This window comes from Chenopodium album, chromosome 3 (genome assembly GCF_948465745.1).
Source record: "Chenopodium album chromosome 3, dcCheAlbu1.1, whole genome shotgun sequence".
Classification (NCBI taxonomy): Eukaryota; Viridiplantae; Streptophyta; class Magnoliopsida; order Caryophyllales; family Amaranthaceae; genus Chenopodium; species Chenopodium album.
Window position 1 is genome coordinate 79,087,634 of NC_137836.1, and position 17,371 is coordinate 79,105,004.

Genomic DNA, 17,371 nt, shown 5'->3' on the forward strand with positions numbered 1-17,371 from the left:
TTTTTTTCCCTTCCTTTTGATTTTCTTGTGTCATTTAGGTGTTCTAATTATGAAGAAGGATAAGAACATGAATTTGCAACAATCACATGAGAGGATTTGCAATAATAAGGATTAAGTAATAAACCAACATGATTCACCTTTATTAAACTAGTGAATCTATGCACAATTGCACGTAGTATTAAATCGTCATGATAGATTTTTTGGTCCAAATATTACAAATTACAAATAGTAGAGAGGATTTGAACATGTGACCTATCGTATACAAGTGACAAGTTTATCTGTATGTAGACACAATATATATATGAACATGCCACAAAGACGATTAGGACTCCATAAATCATAATAGGCTGTCTAAGTGTTATTATAAGTGCAAAACCTTTAGAGTCTAGACAATAGATTTGGCATCTACATAGGATATTATTCTATCATGCTTCACATGTCAGGCAATGGGCTCAACAGTCTTCTATATCATAAAACAGTAACTCAAATATTTCAAATAACAAAGTAGAGCATGATCTGAGACTTGCTGTACAGGTGCTGGGAAACAAGCTTTTCATAAAACAGATCAGCAACTTTGGAACAGCATAAGTTGAGACAGCTTATTCATTGGGAAACAAAGCTGTGGGCAGGAAGACCGAAAACAATCAGAAAACTAGAAGAAGATTCAAGCATAATTCATCAAGGCAATACCAACATAGTTTCTTTTTTCTTTTTTCACTCTTCCCCCATCAACAATAGAAGGAATAATAAGGATTAAGGAAGCAGATAGATGAATGCATGATGGCATGAGAAGTTCCAATGACAAGTGCTGAGGAAGCTTGACCTTATTCTCTAGTTCAGAGTGACTCTATCCCTTAATCATCTTAAAGAAAGCACTTATGCAGCTATTGTTTAATAAAACAAGAGCAAGCCTTCAGGTGTTTCCTAACAGCTGCAACTATTGACAAAATTACGTGATCCCTTGATTTCTTGAACAAACATACAGAACATGAAAACGACCAGGACAGACCTGAAGCACAAAAAATAAAAACATGACTATCAAAGATGTCCAAGGATGATTGCTGGTACATAATAAAAGAAGATAGATTCCAATATACCTGGCACGTACAGTTTTAGCTTTCTGCAAAGAACGGCTATATCTCCAATAAAACAAAAGCATCTTAAGAAGGTCTTTTAAAAAATCAAGCAGTCATTTTTAGCAGATTCTTGCACCCAATGACGTAATTTCAGCTTCTTCATAAAAATCGTAAAGCTAGAATCTGTGTTACTAAAGTTCTTTACAGGATACATTGGCTCAGTTACAACACTGCAAGTTCCAACAGGAAGAGACTTTACCAAGATTACAATTTTAACCCTACTTTCTCCCATGTGTTAGTGAGAATGCTCTTTCATCTGTTTAAGACTTCAGATTGAACTGTAGAAAACCAAAGGAGTGTCTTTAATTGGTAGCCCTATGCACGGTATTCTACCCACAGGCCACAGCAATCCTGAAATTGGCAAGTACATGATTCTTAGCAATCTAAAAATCTGAAATAGTCCCTAAGAAATTCAGTACTGTTGTGTGAGCTTCAGTACTACCAGTAATCCCCACAAGAACAAGAACCATTTCGAAAATGATGGAAACGATTAGTATCCCTCACAATAATTTCTCTTTCAATTACAGTTGATGCGAACTTAAATGCTAAATGACAATCAGCACAAACTCGTATGTTCTTTTTAATTCGGATGGTGGATTTAGGTGGTGTATTCAGACAAGCAAATGCCAAGGCAATCTTTTCGCTGTGGTGCTGCAATTTTGCTTCTCTTTCATGCTCCTCCACAAACAAGAGAACCTGACCTGTGTCTGGTACATATCCAATTCCTTTGATCTTTGTACTTATGCTCTCCCACATGTCATAAATCTCTTTGCTCTGAGGATGAGTATCATCATCAGCAACAAACACATGGACTGCATTTTCAATCTCCACCCAGCTACAAGCAGGTTCCTTCCTTACCCTACTATCCTTCATCATTTTTCTCACCTTAGCAACATCGTTTCTTCTACCAGCCAAAGCATACATATTGGCAAGTATCACATAAGGGCCAGAATCATAAGGGTCAAGCTCAAAAGTTTGTTCAGCTGCATAAACACCTAGCTCCATGTTCTTATGCATCCTACATGCACCCAGAAGACATTTCCATATCTCTGCAACAGGTTTAATAGGCATATCCCTAATAAATCTCAGTGCCTGATCAAGTTTGCCTGCCCGGCCTAGTAAATCAACAATTGTGACATAATGCTCAATTTTCGGCTCTAAACCATATGTTTTCATCATCTCAAAGTAATACTGTCCTTGTTCCACAAATCCAGCATGGCTACAAGAAGTGAGCAAGCAAAGAAATGTTATTGCATTTGGTTGCATTCCAGTCTTTAGCATGATGTTAAATTGCTCCAATGACTTGTGCCCCAAACCATGTTGGGCATATCCGGTTAGGATTGAGTTCCATGAAACAACATCTCGCTCCACCAATCTAGTGAAGACCTTTTCTGCATCTTCAATGCTCCCACACTTTGCATACATATGAAGAAGAGTGTGCCCAACAAAATCACTAAGCTTTACCCCACATTTTATCACATGAGCATGTATCCACTTACCTTGCTCCAAAACTCCAGCGCTGGCACATGCATTGAGTACAGAGGAATATGTAAAATCACTAGGATAAAAATCTTCCCTTTTCATTCGTTGGAACAAATTAAGCGATTCTTCTCCTCTGTCCTTTCTAGCATGACCAGCAATTAAAGCATTCCAAGAGACCTCATTTTTGCTCACAAGTCCATCAAATATTGATTGCGCTTCATCCATAAGGCCACACCTTGCAATCTTGCATACATATCCACCAAAGAAGTTCCAACATAGATATTTGAATCACAACCATATTTGACACAAAGGGTGTGTATATGCATGCCATGCTTAGCACTAGATATTGCCCCAGAGGCCTTTAGAAGGATAGAAAATGTAAAATTGTTTGGTTTCAAGCCAAGATGAAGCATCTTGGGAATCAACGAAAGGCCTGCCTCGGGCCTACCATTTTGCGTATAAGCAACAATCATAGTAGTCCAAGAGAAAGTGTCCTTAGCTGGCATCTCATCAAAACATTTTCTAGCCTCCCCTAAATTGCCAAACTTAGAATACATGTTGATAATGTTATTAAGGATAAACATATCATCCTTAAACTCAGAAGCAAGGACATGAGCATGAATAATTCTGCCTTCTCTTAGGTCACCCAACTCCACACATTTCTTCAGCAATCTGTTATAGAACAGGGGGTCAGGTTGAAGGCAACCTCGTTCAACAAGCTCAAGTGCTTGTCGGCTTGTCCTAACATCACTACTCTTAAGGAGAAGGTCTCTATGATGTGTTCTTTGAAACACATCAACATGCCTTCCTTCTTCACATCCCAAAACATTAGACTCAGTTGACAGGAACACGGCCTGAGCTCCAAAGGAACCCGAAAATTGCTCATGGCACTCCCTCACGGGGACAAATCCTCTTAGATGGTTATATGATAATCTCCCCAAACAAAACAATGCACATCTTCTCATGTATCACAACGACGATAATATTAAAGGAAAGAAAAACCAGTAAACAGCTAGATACTACACACTACATCTTACAGACAGCAAGCTAGCTCTGACATCCTCATTCACCCTGCAAGCATAAATGATGCAGGAAATCAGGGATAAAAAATCCAGAGTTACTACTACAAAACCCAAAACCCTAAACCCCCACAAACTGCAACATTAAAACTTTTAAGTGCAACCGGCGCAATATAGGACCCTTTTAACAAAATTATGTGCGAATTTTACGCAGCATTTGCATTTTGCACAACATTTTCTAAGCTAAAACTATCACACCCATGTTTGGCAGATACATTACTGGGAAATTTGAGCAATACCAAACCAATTTTTCAGCAAGTATAATCAATCAAATTGAGCAAAATCGAAGTTTTAAGAGTGAACAGCAACAACCCCAGAAAATTTTCCAGATATATGAACAAATTAGCTATAAATACATTAAATAAGCACCAAATGAACTAAATTTCAGACACCCACAACTGAAAAGATAAATTGAAAGAACAATAATTTCAGTGAAATCCAATATTGGTAAATTAAAAGTTAAGCAAGGATATATAAAGAACCTAAATTTATTAAAAAAAAATTAACAAAAAGAACTTACTTTTCATGATTAGCTGCTGAGTTTCCCCTTGCTGAGCAATTAGGCAATCATTTGGATCTAAAGCAGATTCAGTAGAACACAAGGATGGTTTATTTGGATGCCCTTTTTTTAAAAAAAAAAATTTAAATAAAATGCGTTTGCCGGGAGTCGAACCCGGGTCTATTGCTTGGAAGGCAATTATCCTAACCGTTGGACTACAAACGCTTATTGATTAAGGAGTAATTCTTATCAATTTAATCGTATATAGACATTGTTAATACACGACAAAGACTACAATGCCTCCAATAACGCTTTCATAGACCTTATTTTCATTTACTTCAAGTTTAATAACTTCTTTAGGAAAAATAAATCTACATACTAGGGATTACTTGAACTCAATTTATAACTAAAATAAGTTTTAATAAAGTCTAATAAGTTTAGCTGAGTGAATATAGTGAATAGAATACACTTTAAGTTAGTATTAACCTTGGGGAACTATCCATATACTAATATACGAGTATATGAGTACTCCAATGCTAAGGCGGTAGTTTCTATTCAATTAAACCGATGATCTAACTAGATAAATCTAATTATTAAGTAGGGTAGACGACCAATGATAACAAGGGCAGAACAAGATTATAGGATCCTTAATGAATAAGATCGATTGAGTAGGGTCAATATAGGGGGAAATATTTGCCCAATTTAAAAGAAGGTTTAATGGCTCACCTATTATTGACCCACGACATGCATGGGTCTAACCTGCTTTTAGACCTTAACGACACTAATGCTAGGGATATGATGGGGCGGGTCAAGTAGGAAACTCGCCACTGGGGCGAGGATAGGTCTTAGGTTGATGGGTGGTGGGGCGGGTTTGGGATGAAAATCATATTTGCCATGGGTGATGGGACCCACCCTCGCCCAGCCCCGCTCCACCGGCCCCACTTCATACCCGCCTCATCCCAAACTCATTCCCACTGTTATATATTTTTAAAAACAAAATTATATACTTTTATACTATTTTATAAAAAAGTATGCAAAATAAATGGTAGATATAATAATTTGTAATACACTAATATTATAACTGAAAATTTGTGTAATAATATTAACAATTTTTTCCCCTTAAAAAAATAATAATTTTTTTTTTTTTTTGTAATCTATATTAATTATGTTGGATTGTGTATTGGAAGACAGAAATTAAGTGGGAATGGATATCCAAGTGGGGGGTGGATTGGGTGGGGATAAGAATGAGAATGGAAATGGAAATGGAAAAGCCAATATCCGCCCGTCCCGCCCCTTCAATATCCCTAATTGATGGTGATTTATAATTCTACTTATTTACAAATAGCACCCACATTAATCATTTTGATGACCCTCCAAATATCAAAACATTATATGTCTTTTGTTCCTTTGGTAAGGTAAGATATACACAACAACAATAATAAGAGCAAGTTTAGCCCCAAGTCTTAAGACTTGGAGTGATATCATCAAATTTAGTCTTAAGATTTATACTTAAAACTTTTTCCATTTTTCTTCAAAAATCTCAAGTTGAGTCTTGAAATTTCAAGACTCAACTTAAGACTTGAGATTGGGACCCACTTCACCCACTTCACTTTTATTTTTATTATTTTTTTTTAAACACTTTTCTACATATAATATGTCAAATAATTAAGTCTTAGGGCTAAAGTGATGAATTTGTGTAAGTCTTAGTGAGTTTTAACAAGAATTTGATGACATCATTTTCAATGGGGACCACCAAAAATAATGTCACATCCAAGTCTTAAGACTTGGGGCTAAACTTGCTCTAAGTCGAGGATGAACTGTGACACATCTATGATTAGTATTCTAAATTTGACGATAATAAGAAAAAATTTGTTCATGATAGATGACGCAATATTGATGAATAAAAACACAAGGGTTTGAGTCAGATATTTGGAAATCAATATTAAGGATTAATAATTAATATGTTATACATTTTCTTCATATTTTAGTTCATTTTCTTGTATTTGACTTACGTAGTATAATAAAAGACCTTATAATTATACAAATTATTAAATAAGTTTAATTAGTGTACCTTTTACCAAGCTACTACAACAATGGCTACCCACTAATAATATATAAAAGGTGGAGTTAAGCTGGGAATTAGCTGTTTCTCCAAATTTCATTTTGAGCTAACCATCAAGAATAATAATTAGCTAATCAAAATCACGGCTTAAGCAAAAAACCACACATTTTGTTCAAAGAAAGATAAAAGTGGTTATAAAAGATAAATGTCACATACTCAAATTAAAATGTAAGATTTTGTGCCCAATATTATATACTCGTACTTCGTATATAGGTAGGTTTTTTTGTAAGGGTACAATTAGAAGAGTATTTTTTATTGAGAATTGAGAGATAAAATATGCATATACACCCATGGATTATTGTGATAGTAATGAATTCTTGAAAATCTTTGATTTAATACCAAAAATTATACGGGATACTGCTTATGTTAGTTGTGTAAAACTATTTATATACTTGGGTGCACCGGGTATTTATATTCACTCTTAAAAGTTTATTTTCCGAATCAGAAATAAAAATTCCTTAGATGGAAAATGATATACTTCGTTAAAAACAAAATATGAAACAGGTTTATATTTATCCAATGCAAATATTTTCTTGTTAAAAAAAAAAATGCATACATCTAAACCTCGTTAAACCCTACCGTCATACGTCAGCAAAATCAAAGGCAGAGCCACAAACGTAAGTGGTCAAATAGAATATTTTACAATGCATAATTATATTTATTTTATTGATCTTGAATGTTTCTTTTTGTTGAAACAATCCTACATTCTTGTACCCCATTAACAATATTAGTTGACAATATATACAATTTTTTCCGTTTTTGTAGATTGTGTGCTAGACTTCTAGTCCAATTTAGTAATCAAAATAAATTCACATCATTTTGGAAATAATGAGTGAATTTATTTTCAAAGTAGATGATAATGAAGAATTTGATAATAATGATGAAATGATGAGTGATTTAAATGATGATCATGATTTTTCCTCGAGCATCAACGATGGAGATAATACAAACTATTATGCAGGAGGTGATCATTCTTATTTGGATCAATGGCCTCGGAGTTATAGGTACATTGTACAATTTTTTTCTCATATGTTTTTGGATTTTACATTTTTATTATAAATGTTGTTCATTTTTTACTTCTTTTTTACATTTTTTTTTTGGAACAACAGCTTAAATTTTGTTCATTATTGATGATAGTATCATGTGTTGTGATTTTACAGTACATAGTATGCTAATTATATTGGAATTTGGAACAATATAATTGTAGAAAATGTTATGATGTCTAGTTAATTATAAGCTGATTAAATATGATTACAAGGTGTGTACATTATGCAAATCGATACCATATATATGTAGTTTTTCCGTCTTAGAGATGAACAAAAGCATCCAATATCAGGTTATTTTTCCTCGAAAATGTCCCCTGGTTGTGCAAAACCTTGAAATGTCCCTGTATGATATTATATGTCAAAAATATTAAAAGGTGCATTTGAATAAATGTAATTTATCAAAAGGATGGTAAATTTCTAAGGCTTGTTGATTGTATAGATTCACTTATATTTGGCAAATATGTTGTTTTGTTGATATGATGCAGAGAAACCACAGACTCGCTCTCCATTGCTGCATCGCCTAATGGCCTTAGCATTCTTAGACAAGCACAAGACATAACTCAAAGTATAACACAAAGCATAACCAATATAAGTCAAAGCAATCAAGATCTTGGTGTTAAGGCGCCTTTTCTTACTCCTAATGATACGTCGAAAGAGCAGTTTGACAAATACTCCAGTACTTTAACATGGTCATCTGTAGGCAAATCATCCTTCTTTCATCCTTCTGGTGAGCAGATTACTTACGGCTGCAATGTCACACAAACTGTCTTTAATGGTAATTACCAAAAATTCTGTTCCTTTTATCTGTTTGATTGAACTTGGTCAAATGAAGAGATTGGTTCATATATTTATCAGGGTTCAGTGTATTTGTTGGCATTGGACTTCTGTCAGTGCCATCAACGATACAAGAAGGAGGTTGGGCGAGTGTAGGATTATTACTTCTGTATGCTGGACTTAGCTATTTCACAGGTTATCTCTTGAGGAGATGCATGGAGATCAACAGAGAAATCATCACTTTTCCTGATCTAGGAGCAGCAGCATTTGGAAACTTTGGCCGCGTATTTGTATCAGTGAGTTTCACAATCATCTATCTAGATGTTTCTGTTTAAAATCTATTATGCTTCTTATGCTCTTCTGATCTGACTAACTTTTTTTATGAATGCAATTTGCAGATCATCTTCTATATCGAGTTATATGTAAGTATGAATTTTGCATTCTTGCAAGGTTTTTTTGGGATGTTCTGCTTTACTGATTATTTTGTGGATGCAGTTCAGTTGTGTGGAATTCATAATGTTGGAAGCAGCTAATCTTGCTAAATTATTCCCAAATGTTTCCTTGCACTGGGGTGAACTTTACCTTGGCCCGGTTCACTCTCTTGGAATAATTTCTGCTCTTATTGTTCTACCAATTTGCTATCTCAGGGACTTTCGGAAAATTTCCTTTGTTTCTGGTACACTAACATAAAAAATCGTAAACAAATTTTTTTTTCTTTGCAACAATCAATGTATATTCTCATCCTTAAGAAATGTATTTTCTACATTTCGCAGTTGGTGGTGTATTTGGAGTAGTCTGCATAGCACTGTCATTGCTTTTAGTTGGTACTACAGAAGACATTGGATTTCATCAAACTGGGCCTTTAGTGAAGTGGAATGGCATTCCTTATGCTTTTGGTGTGTTCGGGTTTTGCTACTCTGGGCATTCTGTCCTTCCAAACCTGTATCATTCAATGACAGACAAGAAGAAATTTCAAAAGGCACTGACAATAATGTATGGTTGGTTTGTATATATATGCTGAATGTGTTGGTGCTTTCTGCACTTCACTTCTTAACAAGTCTAAATTATTTCTATGATTTTCCAATGCAGTTTTGCATTGTCTATCTCAGTATATCTTCTTGTGGCTGTATCGGGGTTTCTCATGTTTGGCAAGGACACTGACTCTCAAGTCACCCTTAACCTACCAGCAAACTCTCCTGCCACCACAATTGCCCTGTGGACTACTGTATGATCCGACTTATGATCTCATTAATGTGTAGAAATGTTTGATAATGTTTGTTTTTCTTGCAACTTATTACTTGTTTTCCTTATTGCAGGTTCTGAGCCCCTTCTTCAAATATCCTTTCGAGTTTTGACTTGCTTATAAATTTATGAATTGTGATGTTCCTCTCTTTAAGAAATGTAAAATTGTTTTCCCTTAACAATTGCGTACGTATCCTTTGTTGCTAAATCCATTGGCCAGGAGTCTAGAAGAGTTGCTGCCACCAAATTTATCCAACAGTTGCTGGTGCATAATTCCTCTAAGAACTACTCTTGTCGTTTCAAGTGTTTGTGTAGCGTTCCTGGTTCCCTTTTTCGGTATGTTATTGAAAAGCCATAATCATTTTAGCAACTAACCAACACATATAAATATACCTTTACTAACCACATGAATTTCAGGTTATGTGATGGCCTTTACTGGATCACTACTGTGCTTACTAACGGTAGGGTGATGATTATACCTTTTAAATTTGCTTAATATCTTAATAAATTTCCGATCTTATACTATTTGATTGTAATTGCAGTCTATTGTAGTTCCAGCTCTCGGCTACATAAAAGTTGCCAACAACCTGTCATTTATACAGGTATATAACTAATATTTCTGATGTACAAAATGTTTTCTGATCCAAGTACAATTTACGTAAGAGAAAAGAGTGAAAATCTTGACTTGATTTTTGTGTGTTCCAGATTATTATGTGTTATGCAGTCGTGGTGATGGGACTCGCCGTGGCAGTACTTGGAACGTATTCTTCAATCTACAACATTATCAACAGCTATTGATAGACTGAAGAATATTCACCTGATGATATTTCCATAATTTAACCAGAACAAATGTAATTATCAAGTGTGTATATTTTTCCAATTAATTCTGTCTACGAATTGAATGACTTAGGACTAGAATTCAAGAAGAGTTTCTTCGTCTAAAGCCACGACAGGGCTGCAAGGCTCAAGCACCCTGTTGCAAAGGAAAACATTATCCATGTAAAGTTCGCAACTACAACTTTCATTCTGAATTTGGAGACTAGCATCTCAGGACATTTTTTTTGTGGTGGTATTAGAAAGCGAGTTTTGAACATTGCTCCCTTTGTTGAACATCTTTGAATCTCCTGAGTACGAATTTTGGAAGTAGTATTGGTAGCCTACGGGCTGCTTTAGTGATGAACGAGATAGTTGAATAACTTCAAATGTTTTTTTGAAATTGAAGGCAAAAAATGTGTTCTTTCCTTCTCAAGATCTATGAACGGCTATTATTATTTTCATCTCTCTATGCTTTCTATTAGTTGCACTTTGATACTTTCTAATTTTGAACATTACGACGGAGCTTTTACAGCAGAGATATTACAATTTGTATCAATAGTTGATTCGTTTAATTTTTTAATGAGCAAATAAACAGAATTTAGCCTGAATATTGTAGATCACAAAAAAGGTAGAATTTCATTGTCAATCAGAATTTAGCTGTTTTAGATCACAAGTGTTACTCATGGGTATTTGTGATAAACAAATTATACCACACAAATTGTTGGCGCGATTGATCATTTGAAAAACAGCCAGACATGATATCAAAATGGTAGCTTTCATTGAAGATAAATCTGTTAATGTTAGCAAGTGTACACCACTACAGGAAAGATACTAAACTCCTCTATCAATAGGAACAACGGGGTAAGCCATTACAAATTTTTTGAGGCTCAGTCCTTTGCCTAAGGGAAAAAATAGGACAGAAGAGCAAAAGCTTTCTTGCTGATGGCGCAATATGATTAGCTGCTATCAAGGATGATAGACAGGTCAAATAAGAATTGCAATATTAGTTACGGGCTTCTTTACTTGGCGAAAAAGTATCTTGGCATCAATATGTCCACAATCCTCTTCTGCCGTAGAAGATATTGATCAATCTGAGAATTCAACAAAAATTTAATTAATGAGACAGACAAAACCAGGTCTTGAAAGTACTTCCGGCTACATAGACAGGTTAAGAGAAACTGAATACCTTTACAGTACTAACTTCTCGTTGATCTGCTTTTTGTTGAGAGGATTTTTGCACTTATCTCTCAGCTCTATAAATCTGTCAATATCAAATTGGTACTTCTTGAACAGTTTCCGCTGCCTTGAAAGGAAGAGTGTCTTCATCAGGTCTTGGTACGTGGGATCTTTTGAGGTGATCATAAAGTAGCCATAACCGATCACTAAGCCGGTTGCTGTTGTAAAGAATGCGATTGGCTCCATCACATCCCACGAGAATTCCCAGAAAGTAAGGCGAAAGAAAAGCCCAACCTGCAATATAGCAACACCAAGGCCTGACCACAGCATTAAACGAACCTGCCTGTGAGCCTTCCTGTCAATCTCTTCCTTCCTTTCTTGCAACCTCTGCAGCTCCTCCCTCCTAGGATCATCTTCCGGAGTTAAGGCAAGTGGGACCGATCTCCTAACTAGTTCAACCACCTGGATTCAAGAAAAAAGAGGGGGGAGGGGGAGAGGGATGCAGTAAAAGCAAGCAGATGAGAATCAAATTTGCTGCTTGACAAATTAGTCTTTTTCTTGTAGACCACAAATCATATATCTATAAAACTATAACAGTGCCAAAACATCAGAGTGGATTTAGTACTTATAAAGCATCAAACATCAGTGTTTATGGAGTACAAAGGAAATAATTGAAATAAGTAACACCCACAAACCTAAGAATTATAGTATACCAACTATCAATACGGTATATTGGAAGGGTGAGACAAAGTTGAAATACAAAAATGCATCTTCTTAAATCTCAAGACTCCATCTCATCTCCCAATTAAGTTCTACACAGGAATTCTCAGAGGGAATATTATAAAAGCAGAAGGGACAGGATTAACATATTCGTTTGTAATTTTAGGTCCATCAAATGCAAAGGAGAATCTGTGATCAAGGAAAATTGAGAGTTGTTTGTTAAGGAAAACGGTATGTAACAGCAAGAACACTAGTGTCATAGCTTCTGCTGATCAGCGGCATCAGCCTATAAAATTTGTTGAAAGCATCATCTCTAAAGCACTAATATGACATACGGTAAATTAAAAAATCTTGACATTGGTGAATTAATAATAATCTTTGGGGCCCTATTTTCTAAGCCGTATAATCCAGAAATCCAGATATCCCAATCCTAATTTAGAATATATTTCCATCAATTACTTTAAGTTTCAAACCATATGGGTCCAACTTCCAGCTCAGATAAAAAATTATATGAACACAGATGGCATATTTGATTTCCCATAACCACTCTGAAATACGCAAAAGTTTGCAGCTTAGAAGTTAGAACCTTAGGCCCCTAGGTACAGATAATTTGAAGAGAACAGCTTCAATGTTATTAAGCTTCACATTCTTGTAACGTAACAAGAGTGCATTTGGGTCCTAATTTACTCACTGATGGGACTCAATGGACATAGAAATAAAATCCCCAAAAACACAAGCTAAAAATACAAAATTGCCATCAGTGATTATTAGGGGCTTTAAGGATTTTGCGAGTTCATAACCCTTTAAGCACGGCGAAAGAACCAATATAAGGGGGTCAGAGACACTTTGGGAGTAGAAATATTATTTAGCTAAGATAGTAGGCTAGTTAAGTAAATGCCAAGAGAGAGAGGACATGATAATTTTACATTTTCTGGAAGAGAGGTAGAGAACAAGTCTAAAATGCTTGTATCATCTTGTTATAATCTGTAATTCTCAATTATACACAAAAACAACCATCTTCTTCCTTTTAATTCGGTCCAAGCCATGTCAGAATTTAGCAGTACAAGCCATTAGACATACATTGTTTTAGAGACAATGCCAAGTATTAGAATATTCATAAACTGATCTCTCTTTGTGAAATTTTGTTAACATGGAGTCATGGACTCATGGATACATCCAAGTTCAAGAAACTACATAAAATTTACATATGCTTTACTGGACTATAGCGTCATAAATTTGCCTATGTAGCAATATATGCTCCTTTAGCAACTTCACTTAAGATGTGATTCTAAACGAGAAATATATTTTATAAGAGGAAAACAAAGGGATTTGTATGTATATAGTCTCAGCCTTTTTGCACACCATTGATGTTTTTACAGTCATAAACGGACGAAATAAATCATATAAACGCGTAGGTGAGAAGAAATTCCTAGGAGTGAGAAAACTTTCTAGAAAGGAAGAGTATGAAATCTCTAAAGCAGGCAACTCCTGCTGACACTGCTTGGCATCCTGATTGTATTTCACTTTCAGCTTCTGGTGTCAACCAAAGGTAAGGCAGTGATAAAGAAGGCTGTTTACATCTTGGTATACAATACCGGACAATAGGAGGATCAGATCCATCAAGAAAGAAATGACATTTAGAGAAATCTGTCAAATCTTGGTATACAAATCTCTCCCTACCTATAAATAACAAAAACTCATGATCACAAACATTAAATAAAATGGGATTTGAAAAGGCAAAAGATAAACCAAATGCTTTATTTGATTCACTATATCTAAGAACATATACCTCTCTATCTCCATATCCTACCCTTTACTAATGTGAAGACATTGACTGAAATATACGAATTAAAAAGACAAGAAGAATTTGTATGCACTATCATTGTCAGATATCCCCTCAAATAAGCAAACAACTCCAATACCCGAAGTGCTGCATTTTTCCTATGACCCTATCACTATATTAAATATTTCAAAAAGAAAACCCTGTATAAATTACAAAGCAAAGATTATTTAATGAATATTTGTTAGGAAGAAGTTAAAAATACTAACCACGAAATGAAAATCTAAATTACACAGCTGAATCTGATTCCCCTGCAGAAGGATCCAAACCAAAAGTTTTCACATGTGTTGCTGCTCAAAAGTGATGAACTAAAGTCACTTTATAACTTCTGCCACACCCCCCCCCCCCTTCCCCCCAAAAAAAAGCCCACCTACCTTATTTAACAGCACTAAGTTATAACACCTAAGAATGAAATAGTAAAATCCAAGATTCTTAATTAGAAATGGGAATCTGATACCTCTTCAAAAAGATTTTAAGAAAGAGTATACCCATCTGATTTAGCTTAAAAGTGCTTCAGTAAAGTCAACTTTTGACTCCCTTTTTCATTCCCTCTTTAATTAGCAGTAGCATAAAACCTTAACAAGATCATGTAACACACCACCTATCAGTCACCATCACTATGTCAAGCAAAAAACAGTTAGTCAGAAATCATCCATATTCTAACTGTCAACAGCACCTTCAAACTCTATTTGATGACCCCACTCCACCACCCTCCCCCCCCCCCCCCCCCAAAACCCCCTGCGTCACCCCCAATAAAAAGATCCAAAATACATGTTGAACGTACAAGCAATAAATGGAAAAGGCTGCATTCCTTATTCCTTTATACCGCTCTGACTTATCTCTATAATATTTGAAAGGGTGAAGATCCAGTATACAGCATAACAGATAATCGCCTCAAATTATTTAAATGCTACACAAGAATCGGGACTAATCATCAAAAAAAAATTACAAATGACAAAACAACTTAATAAGAATTCTACTCAAACAGTATCTAGAAATTCACCTGGATTTTCAGTCTTACTTGAAACCCTCCCACGGGCTTGCTACTTAGCACATAGATAGAGAAGCTCTAAATTCATTTCCTCATGCCTAAGATATATATACGCCTCGCTTTCAAGTTGACAAAGTTTTAAGCACGGAGTACATATTAGGCTTTAGATTGCTTATTGGTCAAAAAATATTCCGTAATACAGGGATAACATCAATTGTAGCCTACTGGCTCCTATTAGTCCTATGTCCTAAGATTCAGTATGTCAAGTTGGAAAATTTTCAATCAAGATGAGGTACGCTCTAAACTTAACTTAAGTCTTTCAAAAGGTTCTGAGAAAGAGGTTCGAAAAAGCATTGCTCCTGAAAACCTTTTCATCCTGTGCTAAGCAATACAGACAAATAACTGGATCTTTGAAATGGTGACTTCAGATACACAAAGATGAATACTGCATTTTACAACACACGCTAACCTCCCTTTCCTTGGGTGCAATTGTGTAATCCTGCAGGCTATGCGTGAAAGAAGATGCCAACATAGGTAGGCTACAAAAAGAACCCCTAATATGAGGCATATGAATGGCTAAAGTAGCCTTAACAAGCAGGGCTTACTTTTATTCAAGCTTGGGAGTTGAAATTTTTTTAAACAGAATTGGCTATGTCAATTTGATAGGGAAAAATATTGAAATTTCTAAATATGAAAGCACCCTCACGACCTCACAGTATATTAGATTGTGCAGCCGATCATATATTTGGCATGCCTTGCATCCTCAATTGAGTTGTATTGGTTCCTATATTTCATTACCATCATTTGGACATTCTTTTTTCTTCTTTTCCCCAACTTAGCTAGCCATCATGTACTCACATGACTTTGGTATCAACCAAATTCTCAATTGCCAACATCTTCACCATTTTTGTACCATAGCAATGGTAATTTCAACTCTCGAAATCAAAGACAAGACTCTTATTGTGCCAACCCTTTGATTCACACCCATAATCAACCCTCAGACCTCTAACCAAATCTTCCGAAATCGACAACAATCTTCCATATGCTTAAAATCATCTCAAACTCAATCATACCTATCCAATTTCTCCATATCCATTCAAAATTGATATTTACACATAATTCCAAAAAAACAAGATTCCTCTCCACACACAAAACAAATAAACAATACAACATCACAAATCAACACACCAATACACACATTTCTTCAATAAATAATCATCAACCACGAACAATCACTTAAATTTCCAGCAAAATTCCAAATAAACACAAATTAAAGAACAAATCAAAATTCCAAAAAAAACATCAAAATCGATTTCAAAATTTATACCTTATCAGGATGAAGATAAACTTTATCACGAAAGAGCAAAACAACACCAGCTTCATCAAGAACTTTCGCGAAAGCAGCAGCTTCATCAACAGATCTCGTAACTCCCATACTTTCACAAGTTTTCAAAAGCTCTGAATATCCAATCACTTCTTTACCATCTTCTCCAAGCTTCGTCTTCAACGCTTCAACATTCACTAATCTCATCAATTTCTTCACTTCTCCCAACGAAACCGCCGCTTCTCTCTCTGCTCCGCCACTTGCCGTCGACATAAACCTCTTTTCTTCTCGATTATCGTCTCTCGACGCCGGAAAAACCGCCGGAAAACGCGCCGGAGAGTACAACGTTTGACGACTCCGATGAGTCGCCGCCATTGTTAAACTTTTTCGAAAATACGACCTCCACATTGTAATCACTTTCTCTCTCCTCTTCTCTTTTACTTTCTCTCTCCTATGTTTAGGTTATCTTCAATCTGCCATTGAAGGTAGCTTGGTATTGGAAATGGTGGTTGGATGATTATTATTGAAGTTGATGAGGAAGATGTGGAGAAGTTGGGAGAATGTATGTTTTAATGAGTGGGGTTATATTTTTTTGATTATTTCTTTATAAGGAAAGTAAAGCTTTTTATTTATTTTTTTATAATATTATATTTTTATGATTGATTGATTTGTTTATTAATTTAATTTAGCTAAATTTTATGGAAAATTTATTTTAGTTTGGAAAGTTAAGAGTAAAAAAAGGCAAGGTCTCCGGGTCGAAAAAGACTAAAGGAAAAAAAATATACACTATGCCAAATCTTGGGACGGAAAATTACAGTTTTTAAAAAAATTAAAAGATGTGTTTTCTTCCCTTGAATTTATTAAATCTAATCTTATATTATACGAAATATATGTATATGTACACCCGATTGGACATTTATGATCAACTCTCATTAACCGTAAAGTTTTTTTTACTAGATTAGACATGGCACACTCCGATTAGCCATAAAAAATAGTGAATGGAAACCCACCCCTTTAATAAAAGAGATTTGGGTCATATTGGTTCAAAGTTAGATTGATGAAATTATTCTTTATAAAACCATTATAAATTGTTTACGAAATAGTTATATTTTCATTACAAAAAT

At 35.1% G+C, this 17,371-nt stretch overlaps 2 protein-coding genes, 1 non-coding gene and 1 pseudogene across 4 annotated transcripts; 1 reads left to right on the top strand and 3 right to left on the bottom strand.

Moving 5' to 3' along the window:
- Window positions 1–496: 496 nt before the first annotated feature.
- LOC145624368 (pentatricopeptide repeat-containing protein At3g24000, mitochondrial pseudogene) lies at window positions 497–4,368 on the bottom strand (annotated as a pseudogene). Its single transcript, XR_014110423.1, has 3 exons — window positions 4,218–4,368; window positions 1,098–3,689; window positions 497–1,009 (listed from the first exon to the last, which is right to left on the bottom strand). The product of XR_014110423.1 is annotated as a pentatricopeptide repeat-containing protein At3g24000, mitochondrial pseudogene (transcript).
- On the bottom strand, window positions 4,350–4,421 carry TRNAG-UCC (transfer RNA glycine (anticodon UCC)). Its single transcript has one exon. It is a non-coding gene; the product is annotated as a tRNA-Gly (tRNA).
- A 4,218-nt stretch (window positions 4,422–8,639) lies between these two features.
- On the top strand, window positions 8,640–10,637 carry LOC145618325 (amino acid transporter AVT1A-like). The gene is made up of 8 exons (XM_081673106.1): window positions 8,640–8,814; window positions 8,912–9,131; window positions 9,228–9,363; window positions 9,455–9,474; window positions 9,571–9,716; window positions 9,798–9,841; window positions 9,923–9,982; window positions 10,086–10,637. The coding sequence occupies exons 1-8, from the start codon at window positions 8,655–8,657 to the stop codon at window positions 10,176–10,178; spliced, it is 879 nt and encodes a 292-aa protein (XP_081529232.1). The 5' UTR covers window positions 8,640–8,654; the 3' UTR covers window positions 10,179–10,637.
- A 318-nt stretch (window positions 10,638–10,955) lies between these two features.
- LOC145624369 (calcium uniporter protein 1, mitochondrial-like) lies at window positions 10,956–16,843 on the bottom strand. The gene is made up of 3 exons (XM_081677386.1): window positions 16,251–16,843; window positions 11,383–11,834; window positions 10,956–11,287 (listed from the first exon to the last, which is right to left on the bottom strand). The coding sequence occupies exons 1-2, from the start codon at window positions 16,653–16,655 to the stop codon at window positions 11,385–11,387; spliced, it is 855 nt and encodes a 284-aa protein (XP_081533512.1). The 5' UTR covers window positions 16,656–16,843; the 3' UTR covers window positions 10,956–11,287; window positions 11,383–11,384.
- Between the last annotated feature and the right edge of the window lie 528 nt (window positions 16,844–17,371).

Coding starts and splice junctions, on each gene's coding strand:
- LOC145618325 (XM_081673106.1), top strand. CDS start 8,655: ATGTTGGAAGCAGCTAATCTTGCTAAATTATTCCCAAATGTTTCCTTG. Junction 9,364..9,454: donor CAATTGCCCTGTGGACTACT/GTATGATCCGAC, acceptor TCCTTATTGCAG/GTTCTGAGCCCCTTCTTCAA. Junction 9,475..9,570: donor GTTCTGAGCCCCTTCTTCAA/ATATCCTTTCGA, acceptor ACAATTGCGTAC/GTATCCTTTGTTGCTAAATC.
- LOC145624369 (XM_081677386.1), bottom strand. CDS start 16,655: ATGTGGAGGTCGTATTTTCGAAAAAGTTTAACAATGGCGGCGACTCAT. Junction 11,835..16,250: donor TTTATCTTCATCCTGATAAG/GTATAAATTTTG, acceptor TCTTGAATCCAG/GTGGTTGAACTAGTTAGGAG.